At 37.6% G+C, this 25,162-nt stretch overlaps 1 protein-coding gene across 1 annotated transcript; it reads right to left on the bottom strand.

Moving 5' to 3' along the window:
- Positions 1 to 18,580: 18,580 nt before the first annotated feature.
- Positions 18,581 to 20,038, bottom strand: LOC137577463 (ficolin-1-like). The gene is made up of 2 exons (XM_068290944.1): positions 18,853 to 20,038; positions 18,581 to 18,784 (listed from the first exon to the last, which is right to left on the bottom strand). Exons 1-2 carry the CDS (start codon positions 19,308 to 19,310, stop codon positions 18,595 to 18,597), a joined length of 648 nt encoding a protein of 215 aa, XP_068147045.1. The 5' UTR covers positions 19,311 to 20,038; the 3' UTR covers positions 18,581 to 18,594.
- Positions 20,039 to 25,162: the final 5,124 nt, after the last annotated feature.

Genomic DNA, 25,162 nt, shown 5'->3' with positions numbered 1-25,162 from the left:
AACAATCTAATGAGCCATTTAATTTGCCAGCCAACTGCCTCCACACACATGTGAGTCGTGTCTGGGTTGGGGCACACCCCAGCGACTGACAATCACACCTAACTAATAGCTTCATTACCCAATCAATCAACTCGACAACCCAACTCTCGAACGTTATAATAAGTCGTCAAAGCGAATCAGCTGGCAAACACCACAAAAAAAACAAACAAAGAAGAAACGCATGGCCAAGAAAAAAGCTGACGATGCACATGCAAAATGCATTTGGCCAACTGCCATGGGGTCTACACGAAAGCCCTCTTTGGAAACTTGAAAGCGTTTGAAGCTTTCGTCGATGCTTGGATGCGATTGTGGGTTACTCTATGACGAACTGCGCTCGGTTCGTCCAATGGTCGAGCATGCACATATGTGGCATATGTGGAGAAAAAAAGCTCTCACGTGGAGAGAGAGAATGAGAGGCAGTGAGAGTGTGGGCTAATTGCCGGCCGCATTCGCATAAGCTTATTTCCGTTTACTCTCCCACGCGCTCACGACTCTCAGCTTTCGGTCCCCGAAAAAGAAAAACACACGTGAGACCGAGGCTATCATAAAGATACCGGAAGTAGGAAATTGGGTTACAAAATGCATTTCGTGTGCGCCGACATTTCCGTCACGGACGCTGCTAACAGAGCCGCAACAGAAATGGTACACGAGCTCCAGTGCCGGAGCTGTCCAAGTAGAGGGACAAAAACATCGGCAGAGTACGTCCGTAACCCACATACCGGAAAAAAACACGTGTGTGAGAGCTTGATACAGTAGTTCTCTTGGTCGTGTTGGTTTTGTTTTGGGTTCTTGTCTAGGCTAGGGCGCGCAATGCACCACATGGCGAATGCATTTTGAAATAATGTTGCGCTAACGAATTCTGCACAAAAGACAAACTTAAATTCACAGAGCAAAATACTTGAGAGCATTTGAAGAACTTTGTCGAGAAGGGAAAGGATTTAGCGAAAAGTAATGAAACGAAAAGCAACTCAAAGCAAATTGAAAGCCAACTAAATTGCGTGACAAATTGAAAAAGAAGACAAAGCGATGTACTAGAGCGCAATCCAAAGACAAGTGGAAAAGATGATAAAGTGGAGGTGAAAGTGGAAAGGGTTTTTTCTTGCTGACAGGTAAAACTTTTCTTCGCATATTTTGTGCACTCCGGATGCAAAAACTTCTTCTTAGCTTTGACTTGAGTTGAGTATAACTTAAGCAAAATTAGCATAAAGTGGCTTGTACTTAAAGAGCAGACTTCGTTACTAATGATCTAAAGGATCGAATGGTTTTATTTACACTCCTTCAGCTGCAATTGTCAGTAGGAAGTGAAAGAGAGAGAGAAGACAAATCCTCCGATTAATGTCATCTCTTCTCACCATATGGGCATGTTGATATCTATTCCATATCTCGTAGGGTTGTTTCTTGTTCATTGCCGCCAGCTGCTGGTCCAGGTTCAACCCCTTTCATTTGCCACAGAGTCTACGGACTTTAAGTAGTTTTGCGTAATTTAAATATAAATACTCATTTAATTAGCACCGCTTCTGCGAGACTTTCTGGCAAACCTTTGATCTCCGGCAAATGTGTAAATATTTGACATTAATTACAAGTTGAATGCTGCAGCCCTTCCTCATCACAGCCTCGCCTGCGTCATCTATGTTGTCCTCATCGTTGACGTCGTCGTCGTCTGATGGTTAACCCGTTGAGGCCTCACTCCACATATATGTGTACTCCACTTCGGGCACTTTGCTTTAGTGGCTTTCTTCACACAGGGACGCACAGGCAATAACTGGAAAATTTATTTAATATTCACTTGTAAACCCTTCGTAGCTGGCAACGGTGGCAAATCACTTAAGCGCTTATTTGTCAACTACAATATTGCTGGGCTTACTCTGTACTCTTATATGTATGTGTATGTGTGTGTCTGTACTTACATTATATATGTATTTATTTAGGCAACAGAAACTCATTAATTTGTAGCAGAAAACATATAATTTTGTGGCCCTGACGACGAGAACCATTGCCGATGTCGTTGCCGATGCCTACTCTTTTAACCTTAACCCATCATAGGCGATATCAATTATTCAGATGGCGCCCAACTTCGACAGCCGAAAAAGTGGCCTCCAGCAAAATGGCGTAGGCGACAACATATTTCCCCCATCTCATTCACTTGGGAAATAAGTCGCTCTCCTATTCTAAAAGAGGATTGAGAATGTGAATGTAAAGTCTAACAGGTTTAATTTGACTGGCAAAAGGTAAAATGGCCAACTCTAGACCATTTCATCAGTGCAGAATATTTTATTTATCGCGTAAAATGCATTTATAGTCAATATCTATACTTCCTTAAAATAACATTTCCAAAACAGAATTTTCATTATAATAACAATATTTCTGTGGGTTCTTCAGTCAGCCAAATCATATAAAAAGGAAGCTATTTATTACTCTGATTTACAAAGTTGAAAACAAGTTAGGTCTTTACGAAAAGCCCCAAAGATTCCAAGGCTAAAAGAATTATCAACGGAACAATAAACTTTTTCAGACAAAAGTTATATTCGAAAATCGTATTATTTCCAAGGTGTTTCTAAGTATATGTATAGGATTGCCTATACCAGAAAATCGGATTATTCATACAATTCGTTCCTTAAACTACTATCCAGAGAAATGTATATAAAAGGCATCGATTAGGTTAAAGAAATCAGTAAAAATTAGAAGTTTATACAAACAATGATAGTCCCAACTCTACTGTTTTTGTCGTTTGCGACCGTTATTGTGTCGTATACCGAACCCGAAATTTTCGGGCCGGAACCTAGGGGTTTCGAACATTACAGCGAAAAGTATTTGGTGTCCAATATTGGAAAGACCTTCTATGCTGCCGATAGAGAGTGTAAGAGGCACGGTCTTTTATTAGTCACCGTTCCTGAACAAAAGGATCAAATGCATCTTGAGAAGTTTTTAAATAACAAATGTACGTATGATTTATTAACTTTGCTGCATGTACAGAAAATTATGTTGTTGTTCTAGATCCAAAACATTGGCAATTATGGATGGGAGGTTCAAGTATGGCCATGAAGTTCCATTCCCCGTTTTTCTATTACTGGTTTCACAATGGTGAAAGATTAACCTATTCAAATTGGGCACCTAATGAACCTGTTCATTATTCAACTCGAGGCATAGTTTTCGAAATGAATTTTTCTTTGTGGCGTTCTTTATCACATTGGACTCCCTTACACTTTATTTGTATGCATCCCTTTTACGCTAATAAATAGGAAGCAGAATTAATTAATTATAATGTAAAGAAAGTGTAACCTAGTTAAAATAATCAGTGTTTTTAATTACTAAAATTGTCCTTAGACAGCTGAATGTTAAAAAGGTTAACAGGAAGGTTAATCAACAGTGAAAAATTATTGTCAATTCCATTAAGCATAAATATGTATTTTTAATCAGCAAAGTCGAGTTAAAAGCAAGAGTCCCTAAATTTGATATGTAGATTTGTATTTAAATATATAGAGTTGATTTCACATTTTATATAGAGAGACTCACTTAAAAGGATCGCAGATTGCCGTTAAGTAAATAGTTTACCACGCCCCCATTTTTAAGTGTAAAAAACCCCGTGGAGGCGGTGCATAAGTGCTCAGGTGCTTGTAAGAGTGAGGGAAATGTAGTTGATATTGCAAATTTAAGATATTCGTTTTACTTTGTAAATGGCATACCGATGTCGGGGAGACGTCTATTTTCTGTATTCTTTGAATGGTATACTTTATTTCACAGGGTCACAGCATCCTTTGTATGCTGTTCTTGGAAATGCTCTTAGCAACTGGTATTCGGGTATTAAATGTAAACTGCAACTTGGGAACCGAAACGAACAATGGTTTAATCTGACCCAGTATCAAATAAACACACACAACCGAAGAACTTACCCATCTAAACACATGCCACTAAAAATTAGATATGCAAAAGCTAAACTCTCAATTGCATAATTCGTTCATTTTGGTGTGCCAAGTCAGCACTTAAGCTCACTGCACAAACTTTAATTATAAATAATTATTTAGGGTCAGAAACAGAGAGAGAGAGAGAGAAAGAGAGAGAGAGATAGGGAGAGGGAGACTCCACTTAGTTATGCAAAACGGAATGATATTTCGACTTCGACCACCACACTTTTGGGGCAATGGTCCAGTGCTCCACTGGTCCACTCTCTGGTTGCATGTGTTATTAATGATGAGTAATGCGCCAGTAAATATTTGTTAATTAAATTTGCATTCCTTGCCACTTCAGAAGGAGGTGCCAGTGCGAAATGTGCGGCATGCCAAGTACATACATACACATATGAAAATGGTCCACTTCATTTCGGTTTTGGACTAATTAAAAATTACTATCAGCTTTGTTGTATATTTGTAAATAAATTGAGGTAGATGTATTACAATGCTACTTAAATTTAAGTAACTTTATGCAGGATCTAACTCGTGTTATTTATTAAGAGTTCCGGACATATTAAAACCCGAATACGGCATATTTTACGATATCGAAGAGCTACAATCAAAAGAATTACTGTGAGATTGGGTCTAGTATCTTATTTCGCAGACGAAAAACGTAAAAACGACAACTAAAAGTTTTGTTATTTTCCTAAACCCAATTAAAATATCTAGATAAATAATACATTACAATATGGTGAAAAGAAATTTTTTAACTCGGAATAACCCCATAAGGATAAAAATGAATTATTAAGCGCTTATTATCTTTATTTACTTGTATATGATGTTGACTCAAGACAGCTTTAGCCTAACTTTGAGTTTACAAACTATCTAATTGGAAGGTTTTCTTATTGTTCATATTGTTAATATAAGTATAAAAAGTTTAACAAGTCACTTACTAACACATGGGGGTGGGTCATTATGACCCTAAGACCCTAATAAGACCCAAAGAAACATATTAATCACTTAACTATTTCATTACACAATATAAAAAGAGATCTAAAAACAACTCAACTTAACTTTAACTTATAAAAATAAAATCCGAGATAAGAAAAGTGTTCTTCATTTTATTTATAAATTTGATCAAACACAAAATCGAACAAAAGGGTAGCCGCCTTTCCTTTCATTTCTCTTTCATTTTTGTGGTTATCTTTTATTATTCAGTAAATCTCATGTTATCCCATCCGATTAGTTTAGCCAATGCATTTTGACCATATATCTTGTTCGCTTTAGACCTTCGTATTGGCCATTAGGAGAAAATGTGTTCCGCCTTGGAGTTGAAATTTACATTGGCCATTTGCTGCTAAACATGCACTAAATTCAGGGCTTCTTTTAGCCATACGAACGTGGTCAATGTGTGCATTGGTTTTTGGCCTTTTGCTTCCTTATTGAAGGAGAAACATCAATTCCTTCTGCCTCTCTATCTAACTCTCTCTCTCTCTCTCGTTCTGTTTGGGCCAATTAATTTACGCGCACTTTGCAGGCACTTTTTGGCTTAGAGATGTGCACACGATGCTTATCTGGCGGCTTAAACCTATATCATTTCATTATTATTTGGTGGCTAACGGTGGAATTGGCTTTAGTAGCTGGCGCTCCTTCTGAGTTGGTAACATTTTAAATTAATTAGCCGCCTGGCAGAAGGCTTGGCTTGGGTTGGCTTTGGCCACGTTGGGCAACAATTTTTGACAGCATCAGCCAAAAAAAGCCAGTTAACATTTCGGTAGTCTCGCTTGTTGGTAGTCGGGAGTCGGAGTCTCTCTCTTATCTTTTGGGCCACACGATGCCTGGCGATGTTGCTGTTGCTGTTGCTGTTGCCGTTGCCGTCGACGTCGACGACGACAACAACGACAATTTATTGACAAGACAATGGCGCTCAACGTATGTAATTAATCTCGACATAATCTGAGTAGATAATTTTTGCCGCTCGTCGTTTGTTGTTGCTGCTGTTACTGTTGCCTGTTTCTGTTTGTTGGCCCGCTGGCGGTCTATTTTGGTGTTTTGTGTCTCCTCATCCTCGCCCGCTTTGGTCATGTGCTTTTATAGCTGCCAGGGGCAATAGCTATGCTCTGTCAGCTTTATGAAGTGCATGCCTCCATAGAGGGCTAGGGACAACGATATTGTCCTTTTATGGCCTTTGCAAGCGTTTCTTTCGTTTCTTTTTTTTTTTTTTAATTAAGCAAAATACTACAAATGCAATCTGCCCAGAGAAATGCATTCCATAAAGTTAAACGAATGTTTGTTGCTGCCAGAGTGCTAGGTGGGTGGAATGCTGAGAGAAGCGAGATTTAGCTCACATGAGCCTTCTCCTTCTGGTAAGCCATTCAAATATTTTAACATACCCTTACAGGTGTTTTGCAATGAAAGTCGCTTAACTGGTGCATGAAGTACAATCTCACCTAAACTGCATCAGAATATTTCCTCTCAATATTTGCTCTTCACTTAAGAAGTATTAAAAAGTTCAAGGAAAAGTATTTGATTTAGTTAAAATGATAAATTTGAAAAATTTCTGAAAAGAGAGAGAAAAATTGATGTGTATTTCATTTTACTTCCTGTTCATATATTTAGTTGCTGGAAGTGCTATGTGTGGCAAAAGTTAAATGGTTTCCTTCGTTAACAAATATTGTTGCTTTACTCTTAGTTTGTATCTTTATCTTCCTCTTTTGCTCCTATTTTCTCTCTCTCTCTCTTCCTCACCATCTCTATCATTTCATCCTTGCAACAATGAATTTACATTAATGATGAGGCTATGAGGCACAGACAACAAGTCATCTCCATTTTGCCAGCAACGTTTCACTCCTCCCTCCATTCTCTTCTAACCTAAGCCAACCTTGAGAGCATTTCCCACACCTTTACCGTTTTCCGGATCAACTTGTGCAAAATCGTAAAGCAAACAAAACTATGTGAAACATTTCTTTTTAATTCCCAGCCCTCTATCCTCTTCTTGCATGCAATTTTAATGGTTATGAAAACTGAAAATGGCACAAACTCCCTGACTCTTCTTCTTAGGCTTCGCCCACTCCCTGGGTGGCCATTTGGTTGGCGTGGCCATATTTCATGGCTATGCATATTTCAGATAGCGAAAGTGAAATTATGAGCCGCATTTTTGTGCCAAAAACTTTTAAAGTGGATTTTTGCTACCCAAACAGACAGACACAGAGAGAGAGAGAGAGAGGGAGGGATACCTTATACCACACCCAATCCAATCCCCCCATTGAAACCCAACTAACCAACCGATACCGCGATGCGGTTAGCCTTCAGTCAAGCGTCGGCGTTTTTGACAACTCATCAAAAATGATTTTCATCTAACATTTTGAATATAGACAGGCAATGGGTAGAGGGAGATGGGTTGATTTTCAGCCAGAGATTATGCCAGTAAATGATATAAGAAGATGATGGCTTGTAAAGTTGTTAAATTCAGCGGATGGGCACAACGAAAATGTCAATTGGCGCAAAAGAGTCATAGTCTAGTCTTTCACTTTCGATTTCAAAGAAAAAAATTTGTAAATTTAAAATGTTGAATTTCTTATTACTTATAGTAGTTCAAATCTATGTTGCTAACAGTTAGTCATTTACTAAAACTCTTGTTAATATGTTACATGTTGTACAAAGCAAGATCAGTAAATTTGGTTGCATAAAATACATCATCATCAGGGTATGTGATGAGACACCACAAAATGGACATGCCAGAGAAAACCTTTGTGTTAATCATGGACGGATCTAGAAAATACTTTTTGGAGATTGTCCGAACAGAAAATTAAGATTTTAACCCTGAAGAATTCAAATGATTAGACTTCCTTAAATAATTTTTCAAAAAGTATTTGACCATCCAATAAGTTTAAAAAGGGATTACATGTTGCCATGTAAAATGGGATAGAATTTTCTATTACATTACTTTTATCTATCTACAAAATCAACAAAAACATGTATTTACGAAATTAACTAATGGTTGATGCCAGCACGACCTATTTAACCAACACAAGTATAAGTTAATAAATTTTATTCGAGTTATTTTAGTCGTATACCACAAACTTAAAAAAATTTGAGCCATTTTTAATCATCAAGTCCTTTTTGAGGTAAAAATGAAAATATCCATGTATATAAATAAGGAAAATTTCGTTTTTCAACTATCTCTTGAGTCATACATTATGAAATCTAAGACAAGACTAAATGGACTTGATATGTATTATGCAAAAATTGGCATTTTCTCGTTCAAATTGGAATAACTTAAATTGTTGTCGCAATGTTTTTGACTCGGATTATCAATATCTGTTGTTCGTTTGTTTTTCGTCTTTATATATTTTTGATTCTTTGTAAATTCTTTAACTATGTGAACGGGCGCCGTTTATTTATTACAACTACATTAAACCGAAAATGTCACGACATTAATTTTGTGAATGCGATTAATAAACGTCAGCATAATGTCATTGTTTGCTAATGTCTCATAGACAAGGCGATTGTTGGTGTTGTTGTTGTTGTTGGTGATGTTGCTGCTGTTGTTGGGGTAGCCATTATTTGCAAGCCATTGACCACAAGTCGAGCCAAGTCAAGTCCAAAGACGAGACAGCCGCCGCACTGGAAACATGATTTACATCCATCCATTGTGTATATTGTTGTTATTCATGCGAAAAGTCAACCTCAGTAAGGTGTCGGCGAATGTCGAACAGTGCGTGACACGTGAGGAGCAAGAAACGACCCAGATTTTGCGCAAACAAGGCTCTTTAATCATCGAAGATAGAGAGAGAGAGAGAGAGATAAAGAAAGAGAGCGAAACAAAAAGCAAATGTAAATTAAAATCTTGTCAATTGCCAAAAGCCAGGAGCTGCCATTTATGGGCGTGTTAAAGGGGCGTATCTTGTGACCCAAAGTCCAAGTGGAAAACCTTGAAATGACACACACACACAAACAGTTAGACGAAATTAATGCAAACGCAGGAAAATAGTTTTCCAGGCCACAAATCGCTTTGGTAGCCTGGCGCATGCAAAGAGGCAATCTTGATTACAATCTCTGTCAGTCCAACAGTCAATGGAAGCAACATTGGAGAGCGATTGGGCGGCGAGGTGGATGCAGCTCGAAGGAAGGCTACCCATCAGGCCGCATGTTTGCATGTTGCTGGGAGATAAAGATCAAATAAGAAATGAATGTCGCCGACTCAGCCTCCGAAGTAGATATTCGCATAGAGAGGACAGAGACTTCAGTTTCGCATGTTGAGCCCATCGTACACAGATTTGCATTCTGCGGGCGGTCCATGAGTCCATGAGTTTACGGCCCCCAGACACATTACAGCCTGAATATTTCTCTATAATTAGAAAACTCGGCTTATTTATAGGTACTTCAACCTATATTTCTTCCATGAATCCTCATTCAACATTTTTATTGTAGCTATGTGTTTCTTATTACAATTTAGTTTGGATTTTCCCTTCTTCGACTTTTTCCACTCGCCGGTAGTTACTCAGAATTTCGTGATATGTCACGAACCTATCAATAAAGTTAGTATAAAATTTTAAACATACATCTTTTGATTTACTAAGAAAACAGTTTACTTTACCCTCTTGGCAACAATGTATAGTATTGTATAGACCAAAGGCAAGTTGATTAACCATTGTAACAGTATAACAATAAAATATTCCGATACTTTTATTTAATTTTTTAGATCCTTTCCACAAATACTTATGTATACTCTTTTTGATTTAATAAATAAGCTCTTCACCATAACAATAACTACTTTATCACTTTTATTAGAAGGTATCTCTTAGCCGATGTTCTCACTATTAGAAACATAATTTAGAAGGCAACAATTTTGTCTCTACCAGCAACACTGTAAATGACTTTGCTTGGCCGTGCAAATTAATTCCAACCAACTGACAGACTGAACAAGAGAGGCCAGACCAAGACCAGACTGAGTTGACTAAGTGACTGACTAACTGACTGCCTGGCTGCATTCGATTAGCTTGCTGCATGGAAAACCCGTTACTCTGGTCACCAAATTTGGTTATTAATTTGAAACAAATTTTTATATTATATATAAAATTTATTGTTGCCATTCTCCTTGTGTGCCAGTGACATTTGCTGACATCTCAGTCGATCAACAGCAATTAGGCCAATTGGTCACACAATCTGCGGAGCCAATGAGTCGATAGCTTCGATGTTGTTGTTGCTGGTCAACGCCCCATTGACATTGCCACAATGCGAGAGAGAGATCTGAACTATGACATGCACATCCTATAGACGGCATAAATCATAGCCTCTGACACAAGTTACACCATTGTAGATTCGTCTGCAATGCTCCAGGAAGTTTTCCGTAAAGTAGGTTTGGCTTTCACGCCGCAGCGGCCTCTTCGAAGGGGGCACACCTGAAATGGAGCCAAAAAAACAAAAAATAAACTAAACGAGTATGTATAAAAACATCAACAGCTCAACAACTCGAGTCTGTTAACTAAATCAACTGCCACAAAACAATGGGGCTAGATTCAACCCACACTCACACATACCTTAAGGGGGAGGTGAAGGGAATGAGAGAGGGAGAGAGAGACTTACTAACCAAGCCAAAAAAAAAAGAGCCGCGCAAATTAAAGTTAATCGAATGCTTTTGACCTTTTTATACAGCCTCACACAGAATGCATTGGAGACTCAATACTGGGTTATGGGTATGGGGGCCCTTCTCCTTTTGAATGCATTGTTTATTCGATTTGTAATTTTAGATAAAACCACCAGCCAAGAACTATGAAACTTGGAGAACTGTTATTTAGAGCCCGGAACACCCTATTCGAAGAGAATTCCAGCCATGGCCCTGCCTGTAAAAGGCATTTCATGCGGAAATTTCAACAATTTTTTCGCAAATATTTTATAAAACATTAGCAAATAGAATTTATTAAGCTGAGTTAAGAAAATAAAGAGTTTGCAATAATTTTGTATCATATATATAAATATGAAAAAAAGCAGGATATTGATGGAGACTTTTCTTCCCTCAAAATCTGATTTAAAAATGAAATTGTCAAATTCCAGTTGGACAATTAGTCCTAATGATTAAACTCAGAAGAGAGACCAGTAACTAGTTTTTCTGTTGGCAACTCTAAATGACACTTCCAAAGGGTCAACCCTGACTTATTGACTATGAATATTACCAGAAAAATCAAGAATAATTTAACTAATAAATACTAAGTACTTTTCACAGCTCTACTAAGAATTATCGCATAAGACAAGTGTTTTCTCTGACTGCGATTTTGGAATCGAACTTTAGCTTGTTATTTCTCTGTAAGTATGTTAATACATTTTATATATTTTTATTGAATAACCGAATACTATTCAGTTCAACTCGGTTTTCAGAAACCTATATTCTCTGAGCTGGGAGAATTTAAAGACTCACAACTCACCAATTTAAGACTTAATTATTATTTTTACAATTAAAAAATAATTTATTTTAGGAACTCGTTCAAGAAAAGGAAAGTGAGTTCCATAATGTCTTTGACCTTCCTTCATATCGTTAAAAATAGTCTCCTGGAACTTAACCCACGTCTTACATTGCCCTTTAGTTTATTAAATCATATTTAGATAGATATGTGGTAGATCTTATTCTTATTCCGCATGGATGCCTTGTGCAATGGATTGACGTGATTTCTCAATTACTCATGGTATTGATTATTCCTCTCTTTCGTTTTCAAATCAAAGATTGCTTGTCATTCAACCATATTAAATGACGAATCAAATCCCTCCTCTCATTCGCGATATTGAGAATCAAATGTCTTTTGTCTCCGGTTGGGCACGTGCGGCATTTGCGACATGTTTCGCCGTCAAGTTCAAAAAGTCAATTCGAATTAAACAACGCATTCGATTGCCATAAAAACGGGCGACCGCCCACATTTATGTCCCGCAATCAGTTTTGCATGTTCAGCAGCAAATGCAGTCGCTAGGTAAAGTTTTTTTTTTCTTCTACTCTTTGCAAATGGTTTTTTGCTTTCGGTTTGCTGTGTCGCTGGACCCCAGAGCAAAACGTGGTTGACTATGGCTGGCCACACCCCCCATAACAAATAAATAAAATTGAAATTATCTTTTCGACAACAGCAACAAAAAAACAAAAGGAAAAAATGTAGAGAAATAAGAACAGTCGGTGGGTTTGACGGTGAGTCTAAAATTAGTCAAATGCTAGCCTTGAACAACATCGAGTCGAGTAAAGACATAGAACCGGGGCGGTGTTTCAATTAGCAGCCCAGCAATTAGGTGTGTTAGTCGGCTAAAAAGATTTTAATCGTTTGTGTTTTAACATCGATTTCGTTTTTCGCTTTGAACTTGCCTTTTTGCTGTCAACTTGCGGGTCATACACACACAAACATACACACACAATTCACACGTAGAAGGAGATACATAGATAGAGAGATCGTCGTCGGTGACATTAGCGGCATTGTCAATTGCGGTTCATGTCCACGAGTTGGCCACAGTGCAAAGGCTTTTGTTTGATTGAAAATCCCAGATATGACAAATTCAATTAAGGTTAATTTTTGGGTTCTTTGTGTTTACACAAAGCTGGCGAGTTCACATAACACAGACATGTCCTCAACCCTGTACTGCAATCATCCTGATATTGCCTTCTCTCAGTGGAATGACTCCATGAGTTTGGAATGTAGCCTGAGGAGTGCAAATTTAGCAAATTGTTGGTTTGCTTGCGCAAGAAAACCGACCCAGTTCGGCTAGAGCAATTATTTTAACAATTTTTCAAAAAATAAATATATTCATAAAACACAAAGCGATATAATTTTTAATTACTATACGTTGGAGTATATAAGAGAATATCTATGACAAAAAACAACATATTTGATATTACTAAGAGACAGGAGAAAATCTGGTTTAGTTTGTTGGTCTGGCCTTATTATTTAAGAATGAGTCATGTATATGAGTTACACCAAACCAAAATTTCCCTTACTAAAGTTTTGTCACCTTCTCCTTCGCTTCCGCTTTGAGAACGAAAAGCGGTTTGATAATCAAACACCTTGATCCCCATTGGGAGAGCCATTGACTCGCTGTGGTAACAGTTGAATTCAAAATCGGCAATACATATATGTATTAAAAAGATAAAAGTCTAAATAATTGATTTAAAAATATTAAAATTTTGTAATTGGCTTAGAGGTGACAAGAAATCGATGTCACTGTCGATGTTGATATCGATAAAAAGGCGAAAATCACTTAATTTAGTGACTTTTAAATTAATGCTCCAATATAAAAATAACTTTATTTGTTAATATTTTATATAGTTTTTTAAATTATGATGATTAAAATAGAATTGTTTAATTTTATATTTGCCATTTTTAAGCCTTTCAAAAAGCTTCCTACTGTCGCTCTTAACGTTGGTAAAAAAAAGCCCATCTATTAAAAAAAGTATATGTAGGTGGATTTAAAACAATATTTATCCATAGCCGTTACTTATTTCTTAAATTGCAATGTTTGAAAATGGAAATTTTGTTCAACAATCTTATCAAACATGCATTTTTGATGCTGTTTTCACCGAATCCATCATTGAATTGAATAAAACTTGCATAAATATGAAAGTTTTTGCGAATTTTTTCAGTTGGCTAACCACTTTGGTGCTAAAACATTAAAATTTAACAAAAATAGTTTCTTCTAAAGTTTCATTTTTTCTTTTGTTTGCCATCTGGCTGGCAATTGATAGTTATACCATAAACTATCGTTGACTCACTTTTGTTGCACAACATCCAAATACGCAAATAATGTGCAAAACCCGCACTCCTGCTCCTGTTCCTGCCCCCCTGCTGCCATTGATCCTACGTCCTGCCAACACCCTTGCCTCACGACACCACAAAAGAGATAACCAAACAAATGCAATCAGCGCCTAGTCTCCCTCTCTCTCACACACTTTGTTGGCCAAAACAAGTTGAGGACTGCTTGGTAATAGTGAGGGGTGTGTGGTAGAGGGTCGGGTGCCAAACTTTGTGGCATAAACTTTTAATGAGTTCTTTTTATTTGCAATTTGCATGGCCACGCCCCCCATTTGTCACACAAATGAAATCTGGTTGAGCGAAATTGCATTAAAGTTGCCGGCTGGCGGTAAATTATTTTCCCCCTTCGCTCCACTCTCTCTCTCAACAGTTGTATCTACTTCAATGGCATTGCCTACTTCGAGATAAAGTTTTGGTCAAAGAGTCTCCAAACCGAACGACCAACCGACCGCCCCTTGCCTTGCCACGTCCAAAAACAAGCTCAGCTCAATGATGAGCACAAAACAAAAATTGCGAAATAAAATAAATAAATATATTATGCTTGGGCGCAAAACTTTTAAATTGAAAATGCGCTTTGAATATTTCAGCGTTTTTTGCCATTTTGCAATTTGCCCTGCATTTGTTTCCCCTACCCGTCCCGTCCCGCCTTGCCCCACTCCTCCAGCCCATCCGTTCATTTGTCCTTCCGTTCTGTTCGCTCCATCTTCTGTCTTCTGGCCGCCATCTTGTGCGCCATTGCACTTGCTAACTGTACTTGTGCTCATCTTTGCGCTTTCTCCCTCTCCCATCTGTTTGGCAAAAGGCGAAAATAATTTGAAATTTTAATTAAAAGTATTTGGGCAAAAGTTGCAGCGTTGCCAATGGCATTGCCTCTGCTGCTGCTGCTGCTGCTCGCTTTTCTATCACCAGACAAATACGACAAAATCAAAAACACAAAAAACCAAAATTACCAAAGCGAAAAAGAAACCGAGTGAACGAGCCAGCGAGCGGTAGGGAAAGATAGAAAGAAATGCGAAAAACTATTTCCGGCCCTGATGCTTCGAGCCACTCACTCTTGATGGCATTTCAGCTTAAATTTTAATATTGCTGCCGAAAGGCAAAAATGTGCACTTGAACATGCACTTTGATGGGCTGATGCAAGGATAAGAGCTAGGGGGAAAATCATGAGGAACGGGTCGTTGCAACTTGCAATTGTAGCCAATGCGACAAGTGTTTCTCTTTCAATTTTAACGTTCATACGTTCGACTCACATCGTGAAGTCCAGAAATTGCAAAATTGTATTTATCGTTAGTTCAAAGTATATTGAATCCGATTCATAACACTTTTCGTGTTCCAATTTTCAAGAAAATTCTTTAATCCTTTTCCATTTAGCCAGGTTGCCGCCTTTAGCACTCAAAAAACCAAATTTATTAGTTTTCGTGTTCATAATGAAAATTAGATGATCGCTTTCCAGTGTAAAAATTAAAACATGAATGAAAATTGTCTTAATTAGAGCATAGTGAAATTAAGGATAATTGGAATATTTTCGTTTTCATTGGTATGTTTTGTCTAGCTTAAAGAAAAAGTTGCTTAATGTATATAAAAATTTAAAAGTTAACATAAATGAAATCGTTTTAATCTTTTTTGGCTAAGTTACAGATATAAGTGAGCATTAAATCAACTTTTGAGTGATCATATATCATTCATTAAAAGTTATTAGAGTGGACTCCGCGAATGGGTGGGCGCCATAGCATTTGCTAATCTTGCTGTATGGCTTATCCTGCACTGATCATTTTTGAAGATCACTAACAAAATGTTCTTGTTAAATTTAAAATATATATTTATATGCCTTATACAAAATACAAAAATTTTGGGTAATAAAGATTGCTCTAAATTGAACAATGAATAAACGTTTCAACTCGATGAACTTAAATGAATTATTCACATTTTCATTTGACCAAAGCTGTTAAAGTGGCGATTTCGCTTTCCAAGCCTCTATTCCATTCACTTTAAATTTAATATTATTAACACAGCTTAAACTATTTAAAAGTATCTAGACTTCCAAATGGATGTGTGTTTAAATTGAAGACGCATTCCATTATTGGTTGGGCATAAACCTTGTAGGATTTCTTCTCATTGCGTATGTGTAAAAAAACGGTTGCTTCGTCTTCCTTATGCCTTGAATTTCCTTTTCTTGGGTTTGTATTTTTTTTTTCTAGTTGTAATTAAACCTTAGTAGCTGGCAAAGAAGGCAAAAGGGATGGAAGCCTTAAGGCATTCAGAGAGTGTTGCAGAAAAAGACACTGTCACTGGCGTTCTGTCGCCTGATTCTCAGTCTCAGTCTTAGTCCTGGCCCATTGCACTTGTCTTTGTATGTGTGTGTGAGAGTGATTGTGTGTGTGTGCTGCACAGAAGAAAGAAAGAAACTTTATTAATAAAAGTTTTTCCTTTGGTATTTTACCCAAGTATTATTAAAAACTTTCATATACGCAACGTTGGCAATTCCACACGCCCATAGACTGGAAAAGAAAGGAAGAGAGATGGTGAGAGAGAGGGACGTAAGGACTTACATCCTTGCACTGGACCCAATCCTCGGCATATGTCGACGGCTGTTCATACATTCAAGCGTTAAATTGTGGAGGCCCTTTTTATGCACGTGACAATATTTGTTGCTTTTCTTTTTCCTCTCTCCTTTCTCTTTACTTATTTTGCTTTCATTTTGTTGTTTTCATTTTATTTTATTAATTCTGTTGTCATGGCATTGAATTTTCCAAAAACTTCATCTCCAGCTGCTTGTTAGTAATTCTTTTATTCGCTTTTCTTTCGAACACTTTGCTACACTTTTCGGAGTTTTTTCATTATAGACAAATAAAACCTGCCTGCGGCTTGTCCAGGAGAAGACTCTTCGATGGTCACACCAAATGAAAGGAAAGAATCACAATAGCAAATACTGATCACAATTTTCATTAACTTGTAAAGAAGCGTTTGGAGTTGAGTTTAAATTTTGAATTGTAATTACTCGAAAATTTTTCAACTTGAAGGATTGATTATTGAAATCCTTTAGACTATAGATTAACCAAAAAGCTTGATTTGTCGATGAAATAGGATCTTGGTAATTAGGGTCTAATATGTTAGCCAAATTTAAAAACCTCACAATCGCTTTCTTATGTTCTCAAAAGTATGCTACAAACATAATCAACGTTGTCATGCCTGTGGGTAAACATGGAGTGAGGGGTAAGAATTTTCTCCAAAGAGAATGCGGTCACATTGGGGGGAGTGACGGGCAGTTCTTCTGTATACCGCCATATATACAGCTTAAGTCTTTTGATTCGCCTATATATGTAAAATACTATGATTCCACGCGTTTGCCGTTCCCACCAACTGATTAGAAGATATTGGCAGCTGTTGATGCTGCCCACGTTTTCCGCCCCCCAGCTAACATACATTATCATTTATCAAAAGCATCTACTAAAATGAAACAAAATAATTTATATAGTTAACCTTTTAGCAACAATTTGTTAATCTGCTTGATAGGTAAATGCTTTTCACGCCAAACTGAAGGCTCTTCAACTAACTAAAGCACAAAGTTGTCATGGCTCCTGGCAAAGACCGCAAAAGCCAAAGCCCAAAACCATCCCCATTGCTCCATCCATATCGGCCAACGTCACAACCCGCAACCCCTCAGCGAACTATGCTTGTCCATGGGGCAAACTATCCGAAACCTTTGGCCTCTCTGTGTACTCCACTTACAGAAGTTGTATGTATTTTAGCTCTCAAACTATTTGCACATTGAGTGCATGCATATTAGCATCGGAAAGAGAATATCTAATGAAGTGCGTTGCGTTCCAGCCATTAAGTGGAGGAACGCATTTTCTCTGTAGTAAGTTTAGTTCCATTAGAGAAAGGGGGAAGATAACTCTCTGTCTCTTTCGCCTATTCATCACAGTCTTTGGTTTGTGTGTATTTTTTTTTAAGTCTGTTAAATGACTAATTAAAGAAAACCAACAACATTAACATTGAAATCCCGTTGGCCAGTTGACTGAAAGGAATGCTTCCAATTGATTCCGACTCCGGTGACTCTGCCTCGGCACCTGGATTTTGACTGGGACTGACATAAACGCACATGAATATGCAAATATGACACTGCCGTTGTCATCACCATCATCCTCATCGGGGTCTCCATCTCTTCAGGCTGGCGCAATATCAGCTTTAGCTATTTACTTCAATTGGGTGCGTTGTTCATTAATTTGCTGCGTCGCCGGTGGAGGAAGAGGTGAAAGGAGACGAACATGCGACGAGATGATGGCAAATGCCAGATGGCCTGACATCGATATGGCAATGGCTTGACTTTACTGTCTCTTAATTGATTGCAGCCATTTAGGCATCGTTCTGGTCCGTGCCCTGTCCTATCCTGTCATGGCCTTCTCCTACTGTTGGTTGGTGTGAATCTTTGCGCCTGGATTTGAATTAATTAGTGAGTGCCTCCATGTGTTGCTGCCCGTCGCCATTGAGCGCCATGTTAATTGAAATTAAAGAAAACACCATTAGAGCAGAAGCCTAACAAAAATACTTACTTGGAGTAGAAGCTGTTCAACAAAATACAATAAATTGTTGTTCTTTTCTACTAAGTATCACCGCATAACAAGCTGCAAAACAAAAAACACAATTACTATTTAAATGGAGTTTGCAAGTAATTGTGAGGATAGTCTGATATCCATCTGAAAAATTGTTTTTCTCTCTAGGTCTCGACCCTTTACCTCGATCGATCGAGGATAGATTTGGTAATATGAATTACCCCAAGTAAATTACCATTTTGGGCTTAGATTCATTGGCTGTAACCAATTCCAGTGCAATAATATAATATTGTTTTCTAAATTATATATTTACTTTGTAATATTTGCCATAAGGATTCACTTTATTAATGTTTTCGTATTATTATTTTCGGTTGTAGGATGATCCACTTGGGATCTGGGTCGTATCATCATCTCAACCGATTTAAATGAATAATTTTCATCGTGCCAGTCGGAATACCAGAAAATGCTTTCACCTCGAAAATCTAAAATAATCTCTCCATTTGGTATATACCGTCCATTGAGATTGCTAAATGGATATACCGAAAAATAAGTACAATAAATGTAATATATTAACAAAATTTTAGTTAAACTCACCTGAGTCTGCCATCGTCTTCATACCACCAGGCACCATGATAAGATATTGCTTTTTTGGATGCAACTCCTTTGTCGAATGTACTGAAGCCACTGCCAATATTATCTGTCAATATATCTCCGGCTTGCCCTGAAAATTCACCCAAGGAAACCAGCTTGTAGTAATCCCCTTCACCACCCACTTTAAAGTTGCTGTAGCGAGCGAATCGCGTTTCGTTGTTAAAGTCCTCTAGGTGAATAAACAATTCCTGTGGTTCCTCGGTGGTCATGTGATGAAGTTTCTCGAGGCCAATAAAGAATTCGCCTGTCAAGTTGCCGAAACCCTCCTTATACTCCTCCCAACTACGATAGAAATTCTCGCTGCCATCTAACCGTCTTTGAATCACTGTCCATCCGGGACCAGCCAATTGTCCATTGCAGGAGACATTGAATGCTCCAGTCTGCCCGTTGACGTGGATCATGTGGATATCGCTGGATTTGCCGAATGCTGTGCAACTCTTGGCCTTACAACACGATGTGCAGCTCTTAAGTTGAATATCAAGCTTCTCAATTTGAGACTGAAGCAACTCTGATTTGCCCTGATCTTGTCTTGATTTTAGTTCTAATATCTTTTTATTGTTTTGATCTATCTCAATTTCTAAGGCTTGGACTTGTCTCTCTTTTTTTCGTTCTCTGACTTCAAACTAACAAACTGATTTTTCAATTCGTCAATTTCAATTCTTTTGTCATTTGTTTCATTAGTGGTTCTCATTGTTTCAGCTTCCATCCAATCAATTGACTTGGCAGCTAATTCTGGTCTTAAGTTTTGTTCCAATAAATGTGTTTTAGTTTTCAGAGAATCTAATTCAGATTTGTACAAGTTAAGTAACTCAGCTTTCCACTTCCTAGTTTCATATGTCTTTGCATAATATAGTTTCAGATATTTGATTTTCCTATTGTTGTAGTTTTCATATCGAACAGATAGATTGTGCATCTGTGTGAACAGGCTGAACATATTGTCCAAGGTATTTTGCTCTTGAGGCATATTGAAAACTCGTCTGTATTCACTTACTTCATATTTCTCCACTGCACCAAGAGTTTCATCATACCCATATTGATCGGCACGTAATCCAACAAAAAAAGCTTACAAATATTATCATCTTCAAGAAATGAAATGTTTCCGCCATTTCATTGAACTGTTTAACAAGTCCGTTTCAGTCAGTGGACTAAAATGTTGTGATTGCTCTTATGCGATTAGTAGATTGGAATTGCGAAAGCTTAAAATTTCTATAAACTCTACACTGAGAGAAAAACCATCATTGGATTTAAAAATTATAAATTTTGTAGATTTTTATTTCAATTATTTAAATCTCTAACAAATCTGTTGTGTTTTAGTGTAAACTAAATTATAAGTTTTGCTGATAACATAATTTAAGCTTTACGATTTGCAATTTCATAGACGAATTATTGTGGCCCACGTTATACTTAAAAAACCCTCAATCTGTTTCGATTAAGTGTATGAATAAGTGTATGATTAGTGTATATAATCTAAAAGCTTAACTATGTCTATTATTATTTTGTTTCCTTTACTAATTCATTAATTTCAAAAATTAAAAGTCGTTTGTTTTGTAGCATGCCTCTTGGATATTTTCTCCCAGACTGCGAAGAGAAAAAAAGACCAAGTGTTGCTTATCACTTAAACTCAAAAAGTTTGTGTGACTCACCTGAATGTTGATTGAGAACGACAACAATCTTGATAGCTGGCTAAATGGGATTTTGCCTTCTCAAAAGAAGTCGTCTGGTCATCTAACTCGGTTTGTGATTTCAACAAACTATTTATCTCTGCTTTTTGTTTGGCAATGATCGCCTGGCCGTTTGCCATTTTTATGGATAGATCTTTATTTTTTATTTTCATTAAATCCGAATCCATGCTCAATGTTTGAAATTCAGTGTCGGTTGCATTGTAAAGATTTTTGGCGACACTCAGCTCCTTGCGAGCTTGACTTAAACGCTTAATGTTGGACTCGATGTCTTGATTTTGCTGTTGAATTTTGATTTTGTGAGTCGTAATACTTGAATTAAGCGACACCAAGTTATATTCAATTAATGCTGCATCTTGCTCCACTCGATCTATAAAACTCATTAAAGTTTTAATTTTTGCATAGCTTTTAAGAGCTTTCCGTGTTAAGTTAAGGTGTTCCTCTTTAATGCGTCGATAGAGATAAGAAGGGGTTGGGTTTTGAGGACACTTATTGGAAATGTCACTTGCAATTGCATTATTTTTCGGATTATCCAAGCTATATGCAACGGATAACTGGCACACAGAACATGCACACAAAACCATATAGATTAATTTAGACATTTTGAACCGACTGGTCGAAGAGTGTAATTCAACTGAGACGAAAATTAAAGAAGCATGAATCAGAGCTAAAGCTATGCTATAATCTCGTATGATAAGAACTTTTTGGCTCTCAGTAACAAAGTACTTAATTTACTCTTTGAATTAAATTTCTAGATGAAAACTTTAAGAATCACTGTGTCTATGAGGGTGTGTGTGTGTCGTTTGGTAAGCGAAAACGGCGAGTGTTATTACCACGCCAATTAAGTGGTTATTTCATTAAAAATCGGCTACAAAAGAAACAGACTTCTTACTCATTCTTTTACCAATTCCATTTCAACTCCCATTGCCATGACAAATAGACGCTGAGATTTTCGCCCATTTTGCGATGCAACTGAGCGTATGCGCAATATGCGGGAGGTTGGAATGAGTTGGAGTTGGAATTGAAGGCAGGTTCACCTGAGCCTGAGACTGAGCCGTCGGTTGCCATAACGCTGACGTGGCATTGCCTCAGACTCCGACACACAACTCCATATTCCCATTTCCCATTTGAAGGCCATGCCCAGACCTAACGACGCCTGCACTCCACATTGCAGACAACGCTGTTATTTATTCCGGATTTGTCTACCTTTTGCTCTTCTTTACAATACTCTTCTTGGCCAAGTGAATAGACACGATTTCACTAGAATTTTGTGACATTTTGTGCCAGTATCTAATTCGATATTTCATCATGGACTTCAGTAGGTTGTTTGGTGACAAAACATCGATAGTCGTTTTTTTTTTTTCGTTATCGGAAATCGTTAAAGCCATAGATAAATCCATCTTTAAAATCAAAATGTATATTTTTTCGTAATTATAGTACTTTTATCTTTACTTAATTTAATAGAAGTGTTACCATCGACAAATCAAGGCTTACAATCTGTTATTTATTGGGTCAGAAAACTATTGATTAATTAATGATAGTCACACCCTTAAAATGGTAGGTTTTAAGTGTTTTAGATGTATATGATGAACCTCTTCAAACAACTATACAGAAATTCGATTGGCAAGTGTAACCAAAGTGCGACAATATTTAAATTCAATTTAGTCCTTTGGCTTTTTTATTTATGTTTGTCAGACGCCAATTTTCATGGCGGTCTACGCCGGAGGTATGCAATTCAGCTGCTATTACTGCTGCTTCTGTCTGCTGGTTGGGTCTCTGAACGTGTCGCGTTGCCGCCTTCAAACCTGCCCAAACCAGCCCCAGCCATTACATCCACCAACTTCAGCCAGCTATCTGCACATCCGGATTCGCATCCTCATTTCTGTGTGATTTCTACTTTGGCCAGGCGGAAAATAAAAGAAAACTCTAAACAAACCGACCGAGCAACGACCATCATCGTGTACGGGTTAAAGTTGGTAAGCTCACCTTTGATTGTCTTAGACGGGCTTTTCGGTAATGCTGGTCAGACATTTGCTGTTGCCCGGTAATAAAATCTACCCTTAACAAAAAAAAGAACTAACCAACAAAGACGCAAAATGCAGCTCAGCCCTTTTTTGGTTTGTTTGCTGTAAATATTTTAACTGAAAAATGCCTTTGCCATGGCTCTTTGTCTGTGTCTTCTTTGTCTTTGTCTTGTGGTCAAGATTAAAAGGTTTGAAATTGTTGCCATCTACGAGAAAGTGCAAGCTGCTGTTCCTGTTGTTGTTTGTCACTTGGCTAAGCACTTTAAGTGAACTAATTTTGATTAAAAAACATTTCATACGAAAACCAAAACTGAATTCGAAGGGAATTCAATAAATGCCAGACCAAAAATCAATACACCAAAAAGAAACAAAAAAGACGAAAAAATCGCCAGATGTCTGCTAAGTAATCTAAGCCACAAAACTCCACCACAGAAATGGTGGAAAAGAAACAAGGCGTGGGAGGGAGGGAGGCTATGATGCTCTGGTGAGGGGCACATAAATTCAAGATGTGGCAATAAGATTTATGACGATTGCGAACGTGGAATTTTTGGACGGAATGGGCTGAGGCCAACATAGACAACCACCCAAGACAGGAAAGGACTGGCAACATTTGTGAGCCTCTGGCCTTTTGAACTTTCTTTTTTGGCCGAAATGGAGGAGAGTTGGCAATGGCCAACAATTTACACAGTAGGCATATAAAATACACATAAAAATTGAAATGGCCCCACCAACTTCAACTTGGGCCTCGCTGGCGTATACTTTACGCATTTTAAGTTTCAATTTCACAGTCGAATTTATGGCGTAGGATGCGGATGCTGCTCACTGCCAATGCGGACCATGGCTATTTTTATGACCACTTCCGCTGGCCAACGAAAAAGAAACAGAAGCAGACCCACCTCTAAGTGATTTCTGACATAAAAACATTAGCTGAAAGTCATCCGCAAATATAAATCTTTTCCATCTAATGATGAACTTATTCGCTGACAAATTCTTAAATCAGAGTCTCTTGGTCCCTCGTTGATTCATTTGGTCCCTGCTTAATGAAATCCGGCAAATATTTTTCCATGTCATTTGCATGCAAACTTTTCAAACCATTTCCATTGCCAGCAATCAATTGTCAGCCTCGTCTCGGCGGGTCTCTGAGACCCATGTCCTCTCGTATATCCTTCTTCCTTCCATAATCCGGCTTATTATGCAAAGTAAATGCGCTGCCGTCCCTTTTGCCAGCCGCCGATAATCTTTAGTGATATTTCATTGTCGTCGCCGAGGCTTGTAAATGCGTTAACAGCCTCGTCCTTGGACGAAACCCATATCCTCGTCGCCGCCATCCCTTACCCATCTCCATTCCAATTCCCATGCTTGGTCGCGATTCTCCTCAATTGTGAAATATTTCCGTTTCCTGTTGCCGCCGCTTATGCACTTCCTCTGCTCATTTGTCGCCAACTTGTAACTCCTCCACCATCTCCCCTTCCTCCTCTGGCCAAGGACTATTTTCCTACGATTCTGATCCTGATTTTGCCCACACATCATGCTATTTACATATAAGGAAATTCATATTGCTCCGACAATTGTCTCGCCTGCGTAATTTTTCGCCATTTCCATAAACGGTTTCAATTTCAATCGACAATTTTCCTCGATGCGATTGTCCATATCATGCGTTGATGTCTTTTTTCTCTGGCCAGGGAAAGGATTTTGGTTCACGGATTTGCATTTCGGTTTTCTTCCCCTTTTTTTTTTTTCTAGTCATTACCATATTAAATGTTTCTCCTTGAAACTGATGAAGTATTAAATTATACGAAGCGGCACAAATGATACCGACTGTTGTCGCATTATGGACACGTTTTATCTTCGCAAACATGGACCCATCTGGTGGAATGAGAGGACGAAGGACTTTATATGGACATTAACTTTCCAATTGATATGGGGGACGGTTTTGAGGGTCCATAAAAGATTTCAATTGGCATTTACATAATACATTTCCTTAATGTATGTATGTTCATATGTGTTGAATTTGATTATATTCATTACGAATATGTCTGCAGATCGGTTGACTACTTGTGGATGGTCAATTATATAATATTTTCTTGTCATCACCTAAACATAAATTAATTATATCTGTTCAAATATGTAGTTCTTTTTTTAGTTTAAGTTTCGTTTTTAGCTTTTTAATCAAAGTGAAATTATGATTTCAGGGGTTGGTCGTTTTTTAATTATAATTCTTTTACTAAAAATTAAAACACTTCAATCGGCAGATACATTCATTGTTTTATTCAATTCTTTTGCAATACTTTTGACATGACAGGCATTTTGACATTTAAATAAATAAAATATTTCTTAGCCAAGCTCATCATCATCGTTGTCACAGAAAACGCAACCTGAGCATGGACTGCCAAGAAATGTTAGTACCCACATGCAGATACATAGAAGTAGAAATAAAAGGCCACCTAGGACCAGCAGGGCTACACCGAATCCTTTTTTTATTGAGTTTTCTTCCATTTAACTAATTTAAATTTTAGTTTCTCAATATTATATTAAAACAGAAAGACATTT

The sequence above is a fragment of the Drosophila tropicalis genome, unplaced genomic scaffold (assembly GCF_018151085.1).
Source record: "Drosophila tropicalis isolate 14030-0801.00 unplaced genomic scaffold, ASM1815108v1 contig_593, whole genome shotgun sequence".
Taxonomy (NCBI): domain Eukaryota; kingdom Metazoa; phylum Arthropoda; class Insecta; order Diptera; family Drosophilidae; genus Drosophila; species Drosophila tropicalis.
Note: the sequence above shows the minus strand (reverse complement) of the source record. Positions and strands in the feature narration are given on the sequence as shown.

What these genes read in the sequence shown, in the direction of transcription:
- LOC137577463 (XM_068290944.1), bottom strand. Translation starts at nt 19,310, where the DNA reads ATGATCCACGTCAACGGGCAGACTGGAGCATTCAATGTCTCCTGCAAT. An exon ending in GAAGACGATGGCAGACTCAG is followed by an intron (nt 18,785 to 18,852) that starts GTGAGTTTAACT and finishes ATATCCATTTAG; the next exon opens with CAATCTCAATGGACGGTATA.